We start from the raw sequence: 19,985 nt of genomic DNA, 5'->3' as shown, positions 1-19,985 counted from the left end.
ATTCGTACCAGAGGCCGCAGTATACAGCGTAAATATCCGTCTCACTGTATATCTTACTATAATTGTTCTGTAAATATATTATATCTGCCTGTAACAAATAATAAACCAAATCATTCAAATGTGTTTTTATGAACCAAATGACAGAAGCACGTGCCTAAACGTGTGTTATTCATGAAAATCTCCAGGTTAACAAGATGTGAGTGATGAGTGTTGGTCTTCGATTTTTTTATGATGAATAAAATAATTAATCGATTACATTGGAGGCTATTGAGCACCCAACGTGACAGTGTACAAAACAACGTGTTCATAATACTTATTAAACAAAAATGTGTGAATAAATATTGAAATGATTTGATATGATATAAGATGATATTTAAAAGTGATTGAATTTGTAAACATCATCTATCTTTTGGGAATGCTTACTCAAATATTCGGATCTTCTCGGTGTTTTCACAGTTTGCAAAATTCTTAATTGGCATTCAATGGCTTCGCTTATCCATATTTATGATCAGGGTACATCTTCTTTTAGGACCTTAATTTAAATCGATAATTGACATGGGTATATGCACTAATTGGCATGTCGTACCACTTTGAAATAGCGAGTGTCATAAACCGAGTGACGTAGATGACGGAAATCACGGGCCAGCGCGTGGAGATAATGCAGACGATCGAGGACAATTGCAGTTTCGATTTTTTTATCAAAAATGAAAAACCACGAATTCAAGTACCCACGAAATTGTAAATTTTCAGCAAACCATGAAATTTCATGCCAACGAATATAAATGATTTCACAGTATATTAGTATGAAAGAATAGCTGATTTTGTAATGTATTATAATTTGTTTTAAATGACTACTCCTTAATTAAGAAAAGTAATCTACATTTCATGATGAAATGGAATTGGTTACCTAAAACTGGAGCTTACAAGAAAGTGTTTTCCAGTCCTACAGTTTATGCCACTAATGAGCATCAAGCTGATGCTCTGGATTATCAGTGGAACTAATCTACCATAGCTGTAAACTGACCACTTGACCCTTTCCCTGCTGGGAACTGTCTGCCTGACTAATTTGATTGTAATAGCTGTTCTTGTCTTGAGATTTGGGCCATTTTATGTTAGGAGGTTTTTCTTGGTATTTCAACTTTTGCTAACTTGATTATTAAAATAATATTATTATCGAATGCTTTTGTATAAATTTTGTTTATCATTATTATTATTATTATTATTATTATTATATACGGTAGTCCAAAATCCACTATACTGACGTCCATCAAGTATCATTGTGCAATGTTTAAATGACGTCATAAAACAAGTTTGTCATGAAGATAACATTTATTACGAAATCATGTGTCTTTTAAGTGATTAAAACCTTTGATATATAATATATTAATAACGTGTTGATCCGGAATGTCTTATTCAACTGTTGTTGATGTTTTTTAAAGATTTTGATTTCAGTCAGTAAGCGCCTCGTGTGACTTGAGTCAAATTCCATCTCCCCGTGATCAAAACACACTACTAATAAGTTATTACCCTATTATACGATTCTGTAATATGTATATTTCCTTTTCGCAAAGAGAAAATAATATGGAGAAAATATATATTTCTGGAAAAATGCTCTACATACATTGTATTACAGAAACATGTAATAAAAGTTCAGTAACTGCTGTGATTAAAAATTTACATTAACTGTGCATGTAGGAGTGCAAATGATCAGAAGAAGTTTGATAATTTTAAATATTATATTAAAATAAAATGAGTCATATAACATTCAAATATACTGGTATGATATCAAAAGTCCAGACATAGATGTTTAAGATACATTATTGCTTTGTTGTGATCATTTCTCATATGATGATAATGACTTAAACTGCTTTGAAACAAGTATTATATATATTGAAATAAGGTAGCAATGTTTTATGATAATTCCAAAAGCAAAGACAAAATAGTTAATGATATATATATATATATATATATATACGAGGGTTGTCCAGAAAGTTTTGAGACTGTGTCTGTATTTCAAAACGTTTTTAATATAAATCAATAAAAAATATACAGCTGTGGATATAGACTGTTCACGAGTTTCCTTTTGAAAAATAGAATTTAATAATCTCGTAAGGAAGGAAATGGTTGTCAAGACAACTCATCTAGCACTTCATGGAGCACTTTGAAATTGACGTTTTCTGAAAATTGTTCACAATTCATATATACTACTTCATTTGAACAATAGACGCCAAAACGTCACGTCAAAGCATGTGACGACAGTATGACATCAGCTGTAACACTGCGCAAATTATTGACACAATTTAACTGTAGACATGGTTGTAACATTCAGCGGAAGTTGAGAGGTATTTCGAAGATGTCGGAAAATAATCCAACGTTGACGTCACACAAGGAGCAGCGCGCTATGATCAAACACTGTGTTCGCAGCGGGATAACTCCTACAAATACTTATACGTTCCACCTCGGGATAAATCAAAGGGCTTTGGTATTTCGCTGGCAAGAACGTTTCAGTGATGGGTATGGAAATGTGTACGATTTAAAAAGGAGTGGCAGACCGTCAGTCGTGAGTGAAAGTGACGTAAATTCAGTTCGGGGCATGTTACAAGAAGACCGGCGGAGGACAGCGAGGGAAATTGACGAATCTGTTCGGCAAAAAAGGACAGTTGTTCATAATATCATAAAAAAGTGGTACGGACAGATACTCAAGCAATGGGTTGATTGTCACCGTAAGTGTGTACGTGCAGAAGGAGCGTATTTTGAACAAGAGTGACACTCACAAAATACGCCCATCAATAATTTCTTGGATTCTAAGACAACTTAATGTAGCACCTTCAGACGTATGGCATCAAAATAAGGTGGAAGCAAAAAGTATCCCTTGTAAACTGTGTATCCAAATTCCGAAATTCCGTGATGCGAAATTCAGTACCTTAATCTGTCAAAGTCAGAAAAGGCTCCTGAAAATCGTGTCTATAGATATAGACGATTAATCCCAAATCATGCCCAAAGACGATCAACGTGTTCGGGATTTGAAAAACAACATTCATGTAAAAATCGTCTCCAAGAGATGATTCATCCTTAATCGTACCCAAGAGACAATCAGTGTGTACTTGGCAAAGCATTTATACCGGCAAACATTCTTGGTAAAGATTTTATAGCTACAAACATTTTCAGCAAGTTTGGTGAAGGTCAGATGAGAATTGTTCAAGTTAGAGATTAGACAAAGCTTAAATGGCAAGGGCAGTAATCCTGAAGTGCTTCGGGGCATTTGGCTGATTATCATACTTGACCGATTTATTTTACCAACAAATATTTTCAGCAAGTTTGGTGAAGATCAGATGATAACTGTTCAAATTAGACAGTGGACAAAGCAAAAATGGCAAATTTTGACCAATTCATGGCCATAATCCTGAAGAGCCTGGCTGGTTATAGAACTTTGCCAAGAATATATACCAACAAACATTTATAGTAGCAAGTTTGGTGAAATTCGGATAAAAACTGTTCAAGTTTGAGAGTAGACAAAGCTAAAATGGCCAATTTTGATAAATTCAGGGGGCCATAACTCTGGAGTGCCTAAAGCGATTAGGCTGGTTATCGAACTTGACCTAGATATTTCACCAACAAACACTTTCATGAAGTTTGGTGGAAATTGGATGAGAAATGTTCAAGTTAGAGAGCGGACAAACCAAAATGGACAATTTTGACAAATTCAGGGGGCCATAACTCTGGAGTGCCTAAAGCGATTTGGCTGGTTATTAAACTTGACCGAGATATTTCACAAACAAACACTTTCATGACGTTTGGTGGAAATTGGATGAGAAATGATCAAGTTAGAGAGCGGACAAAGCTAAAATGGCCAATTTTGACAAATTCAGGGGGCCATAACTCTGGAGTGCCTAAAGCAATTTGGCTGGTTATCGAACTTGACCTAGATATTTCACCAACAAACACTTTCATGAAGTTTGGTGGAAATTGGATGAGAAATGTTCAAGTTAGAGAGCGGACAACATTGTAGAGCCGCCCGCCCGCCCAATTTTGACAAATTCAGGGGGCCATAACTCTGGAGTGCCTAGAGCGATTTGGCTGGTTATCGAACTTGGCCTAGATATTTCACCAACAAACACTTTCATGAAATTTGGTGGAAATTGGATGAGAAATGTTCAAGTTAGAGAGCGGACAACATTGTGGAGCCGAAAGCCCGCCCGCCCGCCCGCCATGGGTGTTCCCATAATACGGCCATCGTAAGATGGGCGTATAAAAACTGATAATGACGTGACGCAATGAGAAAACGAAGTGCTCTGTGGCTTGTAACCTGTACTTTTTGTAATGTTTGTTGTATACGTTCATTTCATAGTATATTGTTGAAACTTTTAGGATTTGTTTATATTGTCCTTTCCGATAACTCGATTATCTTTCCCTGAATACTCTTCAAGTGGGCATGCGCAGAAAGCGGAAATTTACTTCCGGGGACTACACAAACCAGGAAGTAAACAGCAACAAGTGAAAATGGAAAGTAAAGATTCAAAACTAATAAAGAAAACGGGCAGGAAAACCCCTAAGTACTGTTGTATTTGTAAAGGAATTTACAGAGGAAAGGTTATTGATGGGAGAAAAGTGTCATTGCACCGTTTTCCTCAGAACAAACGTTTAAAACGTGTGTGGGTGCAGCGATGTAAAACGGTCATGAGATCGTTTCAGTGGAATGAACACAGACAATTGTGTAGTGAGCATTTTGTTGGCTTCAGAGGACCTTCTTTCCAGCATACACTTCCATCTATGTTTCCAACTGAGACTGGTGCTACCAAAACCTTCCAGCCAACAGTATTTTTTTATTTCTTATATTATTTTAAGTTCTTCCTTACATGCACCTCAAAATGAATTATGTTATATCAACGGTGCTTAAAAACAATGTCACAGCACTTATTTGTAAATTTTGTAATTTAAGAAATGATTAAAGAATTGTTTTCAAATACAGCCTGGAAAAATGTGTACCATATAGCCTGGCAGATTTTGTACCAAAACATATATCTTATACAGTTTCATTTGCAATTTCAGCTCCTTGATGAAGACGTAGGTGATGATGATGATGGTGATAAGGTCAATGACGATTTAGACTTAGAACTGTCAAATGATGATAGTATACAGCCACAACTGTCATTTGTATCCCCTTCCGGACATGCCATTGATACCTCTGTCCACCTGCAAGATTACTGCATGGGACCAGTACTACAGCCACAGAATCAGTCCTTTAGGTATTGTTCAATATATATATATATTGCTTATTGTGCTATGAAATCGATCTGATTAGTTAATTACTTCTGATCATTTTTCTTCATTCTTTAACAAAAATAGGAAAATTTAAGTGTTTGTAAATGTTTAAGGCCAAAAAAACAAACATTTGGTTCGGGTTACCAGACTGTACATGTAAGATGTGGTAAATGGGTACATGATCAATTTGTATATGTTTCAGATGTTGTGACACACAGACTGAGAACAACTGTGCAGTGATGGAAGTACAAACTGAAGAAAGTTTCCTGGGAAAAACAGCAGACTTCAGTTCACAAACAGAACATTCTACTAGAGACTTTGGTGTACAATGTCAGCTACCTATGCTCACATATGATGACGTAAAATACAATGACGATTTGGTCAGTTTTTACACCGGAATCCCTAATCGAGTTGTGTTTGAAGCTTTGTTTGATGAAATCAAGGATGAAGCTGAAGTGCGGACATCAAGGCGGAAACTTAACTATAAAGATTCAGATGGAGGACGGCCAAGAACTCTAAGTGTTCTGGATGAATTGTTCATGGTGCTGATGCGCCTACGTCTAGGTCTGTTATTTGAAGATCTAGGTACTAGGTTTTGCATATCCACTTCACAATGTAGTGACATTGTTGAAAGATGGATCAACTATTTACATGTACAATTATCCTTTCTTGTTCAATGGCCATCTCGTGAGGTAGTGAAAAATAACATGCCTGAACAATTTAAAGAGAAATATTCTAACACTAGAATTATTATCGACTGCACTGAAATTTACAGTGAAACATCCAGTTCCCTTTCTTTGAAAAGTTTAATGTACAGTGATTACAAGTCTCACATGACTCATAAGATTTTGGTGGGTATAAGCCCAAATGGTGTTGTAACTTTTGTTTCTGACTGTTGGGTGGGCTGTACCAGTGACAAGAAACTCACAGAAAAATGTGGACTCTTGGACTTGCTTGAAGAAGGAGACGCCATAATGGTTGATAAGGGTTTCACTATTACAGACCTTACTACTCCAAGAGGCATTCATCTCATTATTCCACCATTTAAACAGAAAGGAAAACAATTCTCTAAACGTGAAGTTCTCCTTACAAAAGATATTGCAAGTTTACGAATACATGTTGAAAGGCAAATGGAGAGAATCAAGAACTTTCGAATATTGCATGGCAATATTCCTATAACACAGTCAAGGAGAATTTCTAAAGTGTTCAAAATATGCACATATTTGACAAATCTATGGCCACCACTTGTTCAATAATAACTCATGTGTCAATGAAAGCGTTTGTATATATCAAGCATTAGATTTAGGGATAAAAACTTGTATACCTCTAACTAGAACAATGAAATTGTAATTTTGTTTTAAAATCAATTTTTCGATCAATTTATATTATAACATATGAGATTACACATTTGATTCAGGTTTGACAAAAATGGATAAGGAAATATGCTCATGTGAATGGATTTCAAGATTTGATTTGAAACATGTATGCATTAACTGATCAATTTTGTATTTTGTGGTTTTATTATTTGTAACATTTCTAAGAATAAAAGTCAAAGATCACTTATTAAGTTTGGCTCTGAAATGAGGTTTTTTTTATTTGCCATGTGTAATTGATCTACCACATACTTCAAATCATTAGTATTGAATTGCTTAAAGGATTTTTCAGTATGAACCATTTTCATATCAGTTTCATAATTGAACTAAGTGGAAATAAGAATAGGCAAGAGTGCCATAGATCAAACTGAAATGCCCGACAAATGTTAACTTTAAGATACATTAGATTAAAAAAACTAGCCCCATGCTAAATATGTCCCAATGTTTAAAGGGACTGTACATCAGATTGGCACCAATAATGTTTTTTTCTGTAACAAATCTCAGGACAAATTATTTAATAAAATGTTTTACGCTTCTGATATGATAATTGTTAAGAAATACCAAAATGTAAAAGAAAATTGAGCTATGGTTCGAACCAGTGTCACCAAAATAGCTGTCCAGTGTTGTATCCACTTTGCTACGAAGGCTTACCCGAAACCATATGAATGTTTAAGCTAATATACCTTACTTGGTTATATCCCATGATATCATCAACTAGCAAATCACGCATAAGAATGAATTCTACTAGGTATACATACCCAGTAAAAAAAAATAATGGAGAAATATGGAAAAAATAATGCGAAAATAAATTAATTGTATACTATGTGGTACTTCAGTTAGTTAGTTTCAATGCATTGTACACTTTGATACCAAGTTTATGTCAGTTTTTGACAAGTTTCTTTTTTTTCGCTATTTCATCACACGGTGTATAGCCCCTTTAAGTTTTGCACCCTGCAAACATAAGAAAGTAACACTCATTTGTTGTTTTTAATTAGCAAGTCAGAAAAGGAGAACAACTCGACAGTCTTGAGTTATGGGCCGTGCAGTAGCTACATGCAAACCAATATTCAATTGAACATCTTCAATTGTTTTAGAGTAAAACTCAGCTACTTCTTTAAACAATGGCAATATAAACGCTATCACTATCCTGCACACAAAATGCAATAATAACACACTTGAAAGGTTAAACATATGTCCATTTATTAAGCTCAGAAATACATCCCTGAAAACTAGATAAATGGAAAGGAAAAGTAGAAAAGGTCAAACATAAAACAAGGAAATAATTAAAGTAGATTTACAGCATCGCATAATCACAATATGTTGACAAAAGTACACATACTTTCAAAATACTGCCCAAAATTTAGATTTACAACTTTTCTATTCATGGTTTCAAATTCATAGTAACAATACAGTCATTTTGGAGTTTCATTTTGAATATAGTTATGAAAATAACTGAAAGCAAACAAGATATTCACATAAATTGCCATTATTGATCATTCAAATGTACATGTATGAACAACACATAACTAGACGATGTACAAATCAATTGAACAGACTCATTCCCCTTTTAACACGTTGTGCGTACAGTTCAGGAATGTATGACTCAAGGCAAAATCTGTCAAGTTGACACAACATTTTCAGCCAAAATGATTCACAAAATGCAATTCTCTGTATAGAAAGACCTACACATGTCCAAACTACAAAATCACACCATTTCCTCCCGGTGATTCCCATCTGCCCTTGGACCTGGTAGTAATATTTGTGTGTTTCCTTGAGTAACACCTGGCCATTCTCTAACTGACAAAAAAAATCATTGTCTTCACAGCATTCCTCAGGCGTTTGCATCCTCCATTTCTTAGAGGCAGGACACTTAATCTCAACCAGACCAACACTTTCTGTACAATGTGAACAGAACACAAGCCCATCTGGACTGGCACCAAGGTAGGGTCTGTCGGCACGTACAACTAGACCACTGTCTTTAACTGCTAGTCCTTTGTGGTCAGTTTGCATTGCTTTCGCATACATTCTCTTTGCAGCCTTCTCATGTTTAATTCCATATTCTGTGTACTTGCTTGTGAAATTGGAATACAACATCTGCCGCAGGAGTCCGTCAGGTTCAGTTGATTCTTTCCTACGACAGATGCTGCCAAAGTTTGAAGCTGTTAGGCGTTCTTTTCTGGCCTCTTGCCATTTCCCACTTTTTTGGCCCCTTGTTAAGATTTCAGTTAATTGAATTTCTTCAGCGCTTTGCTTCAAAGAGTCAAAATGATCCAAAAACACTGCCTTACTAGAACTGTCCCTCAAGTTTACACTATCATGGTAGTTGAATGGCACAGAATGTAACACAGGGAGATCTGGTTCATTTTCAGTTGTTTCAATTTCAAAGTTTTTTAACCAGCCTACATTCAACTTCGAACCAACCAGTTTCTGCCTAAATCTGTCAATGTTAACAGTGCATCCATTGATAGAGTTCAGTTCATGGTTTTTGTTTACAGAAACTTTACGCACTGACACGTTGTACAGTTTCTTCTTTGAGAACATAAGATCTTCAGATTTCCTAGGCGACAGCTTACGTTTCCGTGGTGCAGACAGCATGCTGAAGTTGTTCCAGGCACAGGGTTTGGATGTTGGAGCAAGGGTTTTTTTACGCGTCAGGTCTTCAAGTCCATACAGCAGGGCACCAATATGGTTGCAGCATTCACCTTCACTAGATGAAAATAAAAAAAATCATTTACATGTCTGCCTTTTTACTTGTTATACTTACATGTATATCCCAAAACATTAAAGTTTGAAAATGGAGGTGAATATACAGTATTTTACACTTAGTATTTCCTGGTAGGCCATGAACATACAAAACACAAACAGTGCCAGAAGTAAACACCGACACGGTGAAGGGAGTTCATTGAATCAATACATAAGCTCGCCTGTTCTTTCATTCAGAAAAAAATAGCAAAACTCAGCTAACCATGAAAGCCAAAATTATGAGTTATAACATGTGCTTTTTTGTCTCTTGTAACAAGTGTACCAAGTTTGATAAGAAGATATGAAATAGTTTGAAGAATGCCCCAAGTTTAAGTATTTGATAATACTGACAAAATAGCCTAGCGTGTGTGGGTTTGACACCTTTCATCAATGCAGATCAGAGACTTTGATTTATCACAAATTAATTCAACTTACCCAGCTGGACAGTTGCAGAACGCAGAGTGTATGCAGCCAGTCACTTTCGACAGAAGGATCCAGGGTTGGTACTCTGGTGACTTTCTTTTGTCTGCAGTTGGAAATGATGGCAGCACGGAAGCTTGGACATAACAGTGGCTGCACTCTTCGCTTATGAGATGGACCTGATGAATAAATTATAAATAATATTTTAATTTAAATGACAATAAATAAACAACATACATCATAGAATGTATGAAAATTGTACAAAATACGTTATTTTTTTAAAAATTAAGATAAGTATATAGTCAGTGTGGTTCGACACATACATGTGCTTGCATCCACCCCACCCCCCTTAATTGTGGCTAGCCCCGCCTACATAAAAATGTTGAGTACATTTTTCACACCAAATTATTTTTATGTCCAAGTCAAAATAGTCCCCTTGAGCTAGTTATATAACTAGATGAAGTAAACATGGCAGAAAAAAACAGCCTCAGACTTATTATAAACTCTCTATTTGACATACCTCAACTTTCTGTACATGTCCGTCCACATAATAAGTCCTCGCCTTCAATTGACGTTTCGAGTCTCTTTTCAGTACAATGTAGTTGTATATATCCTTTTCCTCTACAGCAGGAAACAGATCAATAGTGGACTTCCATGCCTTCAGTGTTGATGGCGGTGGAACACCCTCGCCACATGGGAGGATAAAGCGTTCGGTTGCTCTTCTCTCTCTTTCTTCCCGATCTCTCTCCTCCAGCACGCGTTTGTCACTTATAGAAAGTCTATATGCGCCTTTTATCCTCTCAATCAATTCGCATTTAAGACCTGATACATTCAATTTCCGGTTCGCAAGGTATCTTTTCAAATCGACGACCTTAAATGGTGTCAACTCATTGTTATTCATACACGCCCCAGTGATCTCATTGTCTACGTCGGCCATCTTGCAAAATGTATTCCCCGGAAGTAGGAAATGGAGTAGCCTCCCTTAGAAATCAGGGGAAGTAACCAAGTTATCGGAAAGGACAATTAGATACAATTGACAGCTGATAAAATTTTAAATGCATCCTATGAGTGGTAAGTTTTTTATGAATGCAGTCTCAAAACTTTCCGGACAACCCTCTTATATCATATGGAAAGCTTACATGCAGTGTGTATAATGTTTAATCATTCTTCTAATGAAGAATGTTCTCACACAACAATGCAAATTAAGAAGAAAAACCTTACAAAGAAAACAAACGTGGATTTAACCGTGTCAGTAAAGAAGATTTTAATCGCTGTTTCAAAAGCTACATTTTAGGATATGAACTTTCTACAAAATTACATAAACGAAGATGCACAAACACAAAGAGGGCTTATATAATTCACATGAAAAGTGGGCAATGATGTTTTTTGAAATGGATTTTAGCAAAGACCAAAATGTCAATGTATCAATAGAAACCTATGAAAGTTTCAACATCAAGGTTATATAGTGCTCAGATAAAAAAAATAAGTTGTAAGCTGTGTTATAAGTAATAAGAATATCTAAGTACATCAATATATGACCTTATTTCTTGGCAAATGGTTAAAATATTACATTTCTTTTAATATAACATCTTATGTCCCCATAAAATGGGGGGGGGGGGGGACATATAGATTTGCAATTGGTCGTCCGTCTGTCTGTGATTCCATCTGTAGGTAATATGCCAACTTGTGTCACTTAAAACTTGATTAAATAATATCACCTAAAGTCCAGAAAACTCGGGCGCTATTTAGGTAAGGAAGTTTTGCATCTGGGTTTCGTTTCCCACTGCACTTAAAAAACCAGAGTTATTATAATTTAATCAAAAAAGTATTTCACAGGAAAACATACGAACCTCAATCCAAGTGATGACTTCAGAGTTTACAAACTTTAGACTTTATGATTATGAGACTGTTTGCAATTGGATAATGTTGCCATGATTTAATGTTAATTTACACGTAATCATCGTAAAGTAAAAAATAGCAATGTATCAAGTAAGCAGTATTCTTTTCTTGTTCCAAAAATAAAACAACTTCGCCAGCGTAATGCAAAAGTAATGCTCTTTTGCATTTAGCGTCCTTGACATCCATGCCAACTAGCATGATTTCTAGTCAACCTAACCACTTTTTCCAGCGACTGTCCAGTGCTGTTTCAGTGACATTGAATGATGGGAATACTGGTAATCCTTGAGCCATTTTTGGTAAATAATCAGTCATACTAATTAATTACACAGCACAGAAAATTTTACACAGTTAATCCGCTTTCCATGTTTTTCACACTTTTATCCTCGTCGCCATTGTTGTGTTTCAATGTAGGTATGTAATAAAGACACTTAAAGTTTTACTACATTTATTCTACAAGTGTATAACGTGAGTACATCAATAGTCTGAATCATACTGCCTCTCTGATGCTTCTAGGGGTTCCACCTTGGTGCCTTAGCAGGGCGGTTACTAATTTGCATATAGAGGCGGAGCTTCTATGCTCAACATTACAGGGGAGGGTAGTTAATTTTGTAACTGTATGATTTCTTAGAGGGAACATTAGTTAAAACTTTTTATTTTCACAACAATTGTGAAACAAGTTTTTGCAACTCTCATTGGCACACTGATACCAGAGAGTGTGGTCTTGTGTAGTAAGGGTAATCGGAAAACCCGGAAAAGAAACCCACTTGTCCAACTTGGCGACCACAAACCAAACTCACACTCGCCTAGGCCGGGAATTGAAAGCAGGTTCCTTAGAAGAGAGGCGAATAGGAAATTCCTATCGAACCCATTGGTATAGTTCTATACACATCATATATCTTTCCTATTATTTAACATGCAAGTGTTACTTTATTAACTGCTTAGAAAATACTTGCTCTGCCTTTACAAATCAAATAGTTAGAGTTCTTGGATGGCTGTGCTTAATTTCATCGTTACGGACTGTAAATTCTAATACATTTGATATTATTTCATCTTATGATAACATTAAATCAGAGAGGGATATACATGTTGTAAGCAAACTATCATATTTGTATACTTTAACTATTTAGTTATCAGGTGGTTTTGCCAAAGGGCTAACAAAATAAAGAACACATTGACATGTCTGTAAACTCATGTTTCAACACCATACTGTTTGTACATATTAAAAATGTTTTGTAAAAATCTCTGCAACTTTGAAGAAATAAAAAGTATCCATATTTTATGGCAGAATTAAATCACATCTCTGCTTAAAGTTCCTTGCCATTCATGCAATGATCTAACTTGTCGTTTCTCAGAATTCTTGTGCATTTGTGCAAAAACAGAATTTTGGTTCATATTGTAAATGTTGACGAAAAGCTCTCATGAGATGCAACATGTTTTGCCTTTTTTATTTAAAAAAAAACATTGATTTTAGTGACAGAAGTGTGATTATTTCTTTTTTTATTTATTTTTCCAAATAAACATGTAAATCCATATGTAAGGTAGTTTTTTTATCTGTGTAAAAAATCCTTAATTATCTGTTATCATGTATAATAAATAAATTCATAAAAATGGTAATTGGCAATTACTAGTTTTACATTTGATTTTCTTTTTATTGATAAATGTTTTATTTTCTGTATAAATGAGATGATAAATGTTTTATTTTCTGTATAAACTAGAGCTGTCACAGGAGTGACGAATACCCCCAAATGCCGCCTGGACACAGGAATGGCAAACCATTCCTTTGAAAAGAGGCAATAACTCCAAGGTTACTGCACACTGCATCTTCTTTTATCATGCATGTATTGTTTTATTTAAATCTGTTGAATAATTTAGAAGTTACACTGCTGACAAGAAAAACTAGCCTTTCATGAGTTATCGTCCGGAAACCGTTTTTCTATTTTTAGTAACAGTGACCTTGACCTTGGCCCCACCAGCCCCAATATCGAACTTGACCTGTATCTTCTGATGTTACACCTGTGTACCAAAAATTGTTCAAATCTGTCAAGCCTTTCATGAGTTATCGTCCGGAAACCGTTTTTCTATTTTCAGTAACAGTGACCTTGACCTTGGCCCCACCAGCCCCAATATCGAACTTGACCTGTATCTTCTGATGTTACAACTGTGTACCAAAAATTGTTCAAATCTGTCAAGCCTTTCATGATTTATCGTCCGGAAACCGTTTTTCTATTTTTAGTAACAGTGACCTTGACCTTGGCCCCACCAGCCCCAATATCGAACTTGACCTGTATCTTCTGATGTTACACCTGTGTACCAAAAATTGTTCAAATCTGTCAAGCCTTTCATGAGTTATCGTCTGGAAACCGTTTTTCTATTTTAAGTAACAGTGACCTTGACCTTGGCCCCACCAGCCCCAATATCGAACTTGACCTATATCTTCTGATGTTACACCAGTGTACCAAACTGTATCTTCTGATGTTACACCTGTGTACCAAAAGTTGTTCAAATCTGTCTAGCCTTTCATGAGTTATCGTCCGGAAACCGTTTTTCTATTTTAGTAACAGTGACCTTGACCTTGGCCCCACCAGCCCCAATATCGAACTTGACCTGTATCTTCTGATGTAACACCTGTGTACCAAAAATTGTTCAAATCTGTCTAGCCTTTCATGAGTTATCGTCCGGAAACCGTTTTTCTATTTTAGTAACAATGACCTTGACCTTGGCCCCACCAGCCCCAATATCGAACTTGACCTGTATCTTCTGATGTTACATCTGTGTACCAAAAATTGTTCACATCTGTCTAGCCTTTCATTGAGTTATCGTCCGGAAACCGTTTTTCTATTTTTAGTAACAGTGACCTTGACCTTGGCCCCACCAGCCCCATTATCGAACTTGACCTGTATCTTCTGATGTTACACCTGTGTACCAAAAATTGTTCAAATCTGTCAAGCCTTTCATGAGTTATCATCCGGAAACCGTTTTTCTATTTTTAGTAACAGTGACCTTGACCTTGGCCCCACCAGCCCCAATATCGAACTTGACCTGTATCTTCTGATGTTACACCTGTGTACCAAAAAATTTTCAAATCTGTCTAGCCTTTCATGAGTTATCGTCCGGAAACCATGAAAACCGACAGACCGACCGACCGACCGACAAGCTCACTCCTATATACCCCCTCAAACCTCGTTTGTGGGGGTTTAATGACACTATTGTACATCAGACTCATAAGGAATACATTTATAAGTGACAATAGAGGTGTTTTGGTTAAGGGGTGTTGATTTCATGCTTTGGTCCTTTTTCCCCCTTGTAAAACCTTAGAGGTATTTTGCCACCTAGTGATTGGGAGGGGGGGGGGGGGGCACATTACAGAAAAAAGCAGGTGTTTTACTTAAGGTGTAGTTGTCTCGCATCCTTATGCGTAACCTGGGGGTAAAATATTATTGTTCCCAGGTGGTCCCCTTGGAGCCTGTAATTAAGGTGTACCTTAATTAGTTTGTTAAACTTAAATTAAAGTAACTGATGACATATTTTAATGAACTACAGTTCTTTTTTGACAAGGGCTAAACGATAGCAGTCATATCATTCTTTTTATGAAATATTTAATTAAAATATGCAGGAGTTGTTAAAATAACAAAAGCAATAAGCATTGACAAATGTAACAGCCGACACAAACAATAATTGTCACGTGATTGTTGTTCCCAAAATGTGGTAATTTGCTGCAAGACTTGAATTTGAAGTGGGTTTGTTGAACATCCCATGGTAAATATCCCGGTCCGAAAATATCTAGACTAAGCATGGATCGGGTTACACACAACTAGGTCCGAATATATTCGGACCCCGCATGGTAAGGGTTAATAATTATCCCAACATGCCCTAAAACTTAAACCTAAGTTCCATTTTTACCCAAGTTCCATAGTCAATCAGGAGCCATAATTTATATAAAGGATAATGTTGAGTTATCGCACCTTATAATACATGATGGCCGTGAACTACTGAGGGAGATATTAAGTAAATTGAATGAAGGGTATTGAAGTTAAAAGTGAAAATCCCATCTTGCCCTAAAACTTCAAACAAACGCCGACGCTCAGGGGCGAATAGTAAAGCCCTCCTTATTCTTCAAATGGTTGAGCTAAAAATTCTACAATACATGCACTGTCAAACTGTGTTAGAAAATACCTTCTGAAGTAAACAATTACCCTGGCATCCAAAGGGATTTTCTCTGTCTTGGCTGTGGTATTCTTCGTGCCACTTGTCACATACATGGCCTGTGACACGCACTGGCCATCACCCATATAACACTGATTCATGCCTGCTTTAGTTTCCGCTGGTGAACAGCCACACTCTGTGAACAAGAAAATGAAAGTACAATGCTTGTCAAGTTCAAACATTCATCAATTTAATGCAGCTGTTTTAAAGGTTGTTTTTTTAAATCATATGTATTTCGGGGTAACATCAATCGACTATGCCGCTTTGACTATGCCGCTTTAACTTAGAAGTGAATACAATAACGATGTAATATTACCAAGTTTGGTCTGTTATATCAAACCTAACTAAAATTATTTGATACATAAGGTGATTTGATGCTGCCCTCCCACCAGCCCACCCGAACAATGACCCAAGTCATTCAAATAACTTGATTTCCCATTATGAAAATGTGGTATGAATATACAAATAAGCCTTTCAAAAGAAATTTAAAACAAGAGCTGTCACAGTATGTGACGAATGCCCCCGAATGTGACATTGACCTATGAACAAGGTCAGTACGTGAAAAGTTAAAGGTCAAACAAATACATATGGCAAGTTATTTTAAATTGCCTCAGAACATAAAAAAATACCACCCATACTTGACAACCTACATTCTTATGTCCTTATATTCAGCATTCCATTGTGAATAAACACTAAGTGTATCTTTCACCTTAGAGGTAGGGACATGGGTCTTGCACGTGACACGTCGTCTTGGTATGTCGAACACATGTGGCAAGTTATTTTAAAATCTGTCCATACAAGGGAAAGTTACAGCCCGGACACGATAATCTAAACTCTATGTCCTTATATGCAGCATTCCATTGTGAATAAACACCTAAGTGTGACCTTGACCTTAGAGGTAGGGACACGGGTCTTGCACGCAACACGTCGTCATGGTATGTCGAACACATGTGACAAGTTATTTTCAAATCTGTCCATACAAGGGAAAGTAACAGCCTGGACACGACAACCTATACTCTATGTCCTTAAATGCAGCATTCCATTGTGAATAAACACTAAGTGTGACCTTGACCTAAGAGGTAGGGACACGGGTTTTGCACGAGACACGTTGTCTTGGTATGTGGAACACATTTGGCAAGTTATTTTAAAATCTGTCCATACAAGGGAAAGTTACAGCCCGGACATGACAACCTATACTCTATGTCCTTATATGCAGCACTCCATTGTGAATAAACACCTAAGTGTGACCTTGACCTTTGAGGTTGGGACACGGTTCTTGCAACCTATACTCTATGTCCTTATATGCAGCATTCCATTGTGAATAAACACTAAGTGTGACCTTGACCTACGAGGTAGGGACACGGTTCTTGCACGTGACACGTCGTCTTGGTATGCTGAACACATGTGGCAAGTTATTTTTTTAATCTTTCCATACAAGGGAAAGTTACAGTCCGGACACGACAACCTATACTCTATGTACTTATATGCAGCATTCCATTGTGAATAAACACCTAAGTGTGACCTTGACCTTAGAGGTAGGGACACAGTTCTTGCATGTGACACGTCGTCTTGGTATGAGGAACACATGTGGCAAGTTATTTTAAAATCTGTCCATACAAGGGAAAGTTACAGCCCGGACACAAGTTATTGAGCCGGACACACGGACGGACGGACGGACGGACGGACAGACAGACGGATGGTGCGATTTTAATATGCCCACCTTCGGGGGCATAAAAAATAAAATAAAACAAGAGATGTTTGTCAAACATTATGCCCCCCCTGAGCGCCATGTTGTCAGGATTATATGGACAATTGAATGAAATATGCATGGACCGAAATGACAGCTGATTTGTTGCTGTTTTAAGATTATGACCATTAAAGTGTGAGGATAAAGTGTGTTATGACCGTCATGACCTTTGACTCTATGAACTCAAAATCCAGAGTCATCAGCTGGTCACCAGAAACCTAAATGTCAAGTTTGAGGGCCATGGGTGCAGGCATTGTCAAGTTATCACAAGACAAGTATTTTTCGTTCAAGGTCACTGTGACCTTGACCTTTGACCCGATGACCCCTTAAATCATAAGGGGTCATCTACAAGTCAGATGCAACTCCAAGTCAAGTTTGAAGGCCATGGGTTCAGGCATTGTTGAGTTATCACTCGGACAACCTTTTACCATTCAAGATCACTGTGACCTTGAACTTTGGCTCTATGAATCCTAAAATCAATAAGGGTGATCTACTGGTCAGGCTTAACATCCATGTCAAGTTTAATAATCATAGGTTCAGGCATTGTTGAGATATCAGTGGGGGAAGATTTGTTAACTTTTTTGTGTTAAAGGTTACTGTGACATTGACCTTGGCCTGATGACCCCCAAAGTCGATAAGGGTCATCAACTGGGCAGGCCCAACATTCATGTCAAGTTTGATGACCATAGGTCCAAGAATTGTCGAGTTTGCTTTCAAGGTCACTGTGACCTTGACCTTTGACCCCTAAAATCAATATGGGTCATCTACTGGTCAGGCCCAACCTCCATGTCAAGTTTGAGGGCCATGGGTGCAGGCATTGTTGAGTTATCACTTGGACAACCTTTTATCATTCAAGGTCACTGTGACCTTGACCTTTCGCCCAATGACCCCTAAAATTAATAGGGAAAATCTCCTGGCCAGACTCAACCTCAATATCAAGTTTGAGGACCATGGGTGCAGCCATTGTCAAGTTATCACTCGGATAACCTTTTACCATTCCAGGTCACTGTGACCTTGACCTTTGGCCCAATGACCCCTTAAATCAATAGGGACCATCTTCTGGCCATGCCCAACCTCCAAGTCAAGTTTGAGGGCCATGGGTGCAGGCATTGTCAAATTATCACTCGGACAACCTTTTATCATTCCAGGTCACTGTGACCTTGACCTTTGGCCAGATGACCCCCAAAAACCATAGGGGTCATCTCCTGGTCAGGCCAATTCTCCAAGTCAAGTTTGAGGGCCATGGGTGCAGGCATTTTTGAGTTATCAATCGGACAACCTTTTACCATTCAAGGTCACTGTGACCTTGACCTTTGGCCCAATGACCCCCAAAAACAATAAGGGTCATCTACTGGTCAGGCCCAACCTCCAAGTCAAGTTTGAGGGCCATGGGTGCAGGCATTGTTGAGTTATCACTCGAACAACCTTTTACCATTCAAGGTCACTGTGACCTTGACCTTTGACCCATTGAGCCCCAAAAACAATAGGGGTCAGCTACTGGTCAGGCCCAACCTCCAAGTCAAGTTTGAGGGCCATGGGTGCAGGCATTATCACGTTATCACTCGGACAACCTTTTACCATTCAAGGTCACTGTGACCTTGACCTTTGGCCTGATGACCCCCAAAAACAATAGGGGTCATCTACTGGTCAGGCCCAACCTCCATGTCAAGTTTGAGGGCCATGGGTGCAGGCATTCTTGAGTTATCACTCGGACAAGCTTTAAAATTATTTTACCATTAAAGGTCACTGTGACCTTGACCTTTGACCTGATGACCCCCAAAATCAATAGGGGTCATCTACTGGTCAGGCCCAACCTTCATGTGAAGTTTGATGACCATACGTCCAGGAATGGTTCAGTTATCACTCGGACAAGCTTTGGTCTACCGACTGACCGACCGACATACCGACATGCCTGTGCAAAGCAATATACCCCTCTTCTTCGAAGGGGGGCATAATAAAATTTAAGGGCCATAATTCGTATTAAGGGTTAAAATGGAGTTATGTTTCTTGTTGTAAGATGGTCATTAATAATTTTGAATTTTATTAAGTGCATTGAATGAACAGTATAGAAGTGTTTTTTTAATAAAATGCCAACATGCCCTGAACTTTTACTTTCTTAAAACTTTAAACTAAGTCAATCAGGGGCCATAACTTGTATTTAGGATATGGAGTTATGTAACCTCATTGGGTGATGGCTCTGAACAACTGTGTGAAGAATTAAGTCAATTAAATAAAGGGTATTGGCCTTATAAGTGAAATCTCAACTTGCCCTTAAACTTTAACCGGATGCCGACGCCGGGGCGAGTAGTATAGCCCACCTATTCATCGAATAGTCGAGC

The 19,985-nt window shown here is 37.4% G+C and overlaps 2 protein-coding genes across 2 annotated transcripts; one reads left to right on the top strand and one right to left on the bottom strand.

Moving 5' to 3' along the window:
• Positions 1–4,480: 4,480 nt before the first annotated feature.
• LOC128202978 (uncharacterized) lies at positions 4,481–6,755 on the top strand. Its single transcript, XM_052904197.1, has 3 exons — positions 4,481–4,815; positions 5,050–5,246; positions 5,465–6,755. The coding sequence occupies exons 1-3, from the start codon at positions 4,501–4,503 to the stop codon at positions 6,516–6,518; spliced, it is 1,566 nt and encodes a 521-aa protein (XP_052760157.1). The 5' UTR covers positions 4,481–4,500; the 3' UTR covers positions 6,519–6,755.
• Positions 6,756–7,868: 1,113 nt separating this feature from the next.
• LOC128246368 (uncharacterized) lies at positions 7,869–10,734 on the bottom strand. The gene is made up of 3 exons (XM_052964553.1): positions 10,318–10,734; positions 9,813–9,976; positions 7,869–9,342 (listed from the first exon to the last, which is right to left on the bottom strand). Exons 1-3 carry the CDS (start codon positions 10,732–10,734, stop codon positions 8,178–8,180), a joined length of 1,746 nt encoding a protein of 581 aa, XP_052820513.1. The 3' UTR covers positions 7,869–8,177.
• Positions 10,735–19,985: the final 9,251 nt, after the last annotated feature.

The sequence above is a fragment of the Mya arenaria genome, chromosome 9, assembly GCF_026914265.1.
Source record: "Mya arenaria isolate MELC-2E11 chromosome 9, ASM2691426v1".
In the NCBI taxonomy this organism is placed as follows: domain Eukaryota; kingdom Metazoa; phylum Mollusca; class Bivalvia; order Myida; family Myidae; genus Mya; species Mya arenaria.
Note: the sequence above shows the minus strand (reverse complement) of the source record. Positions and strands in the feature narration are given on the sequence as shown.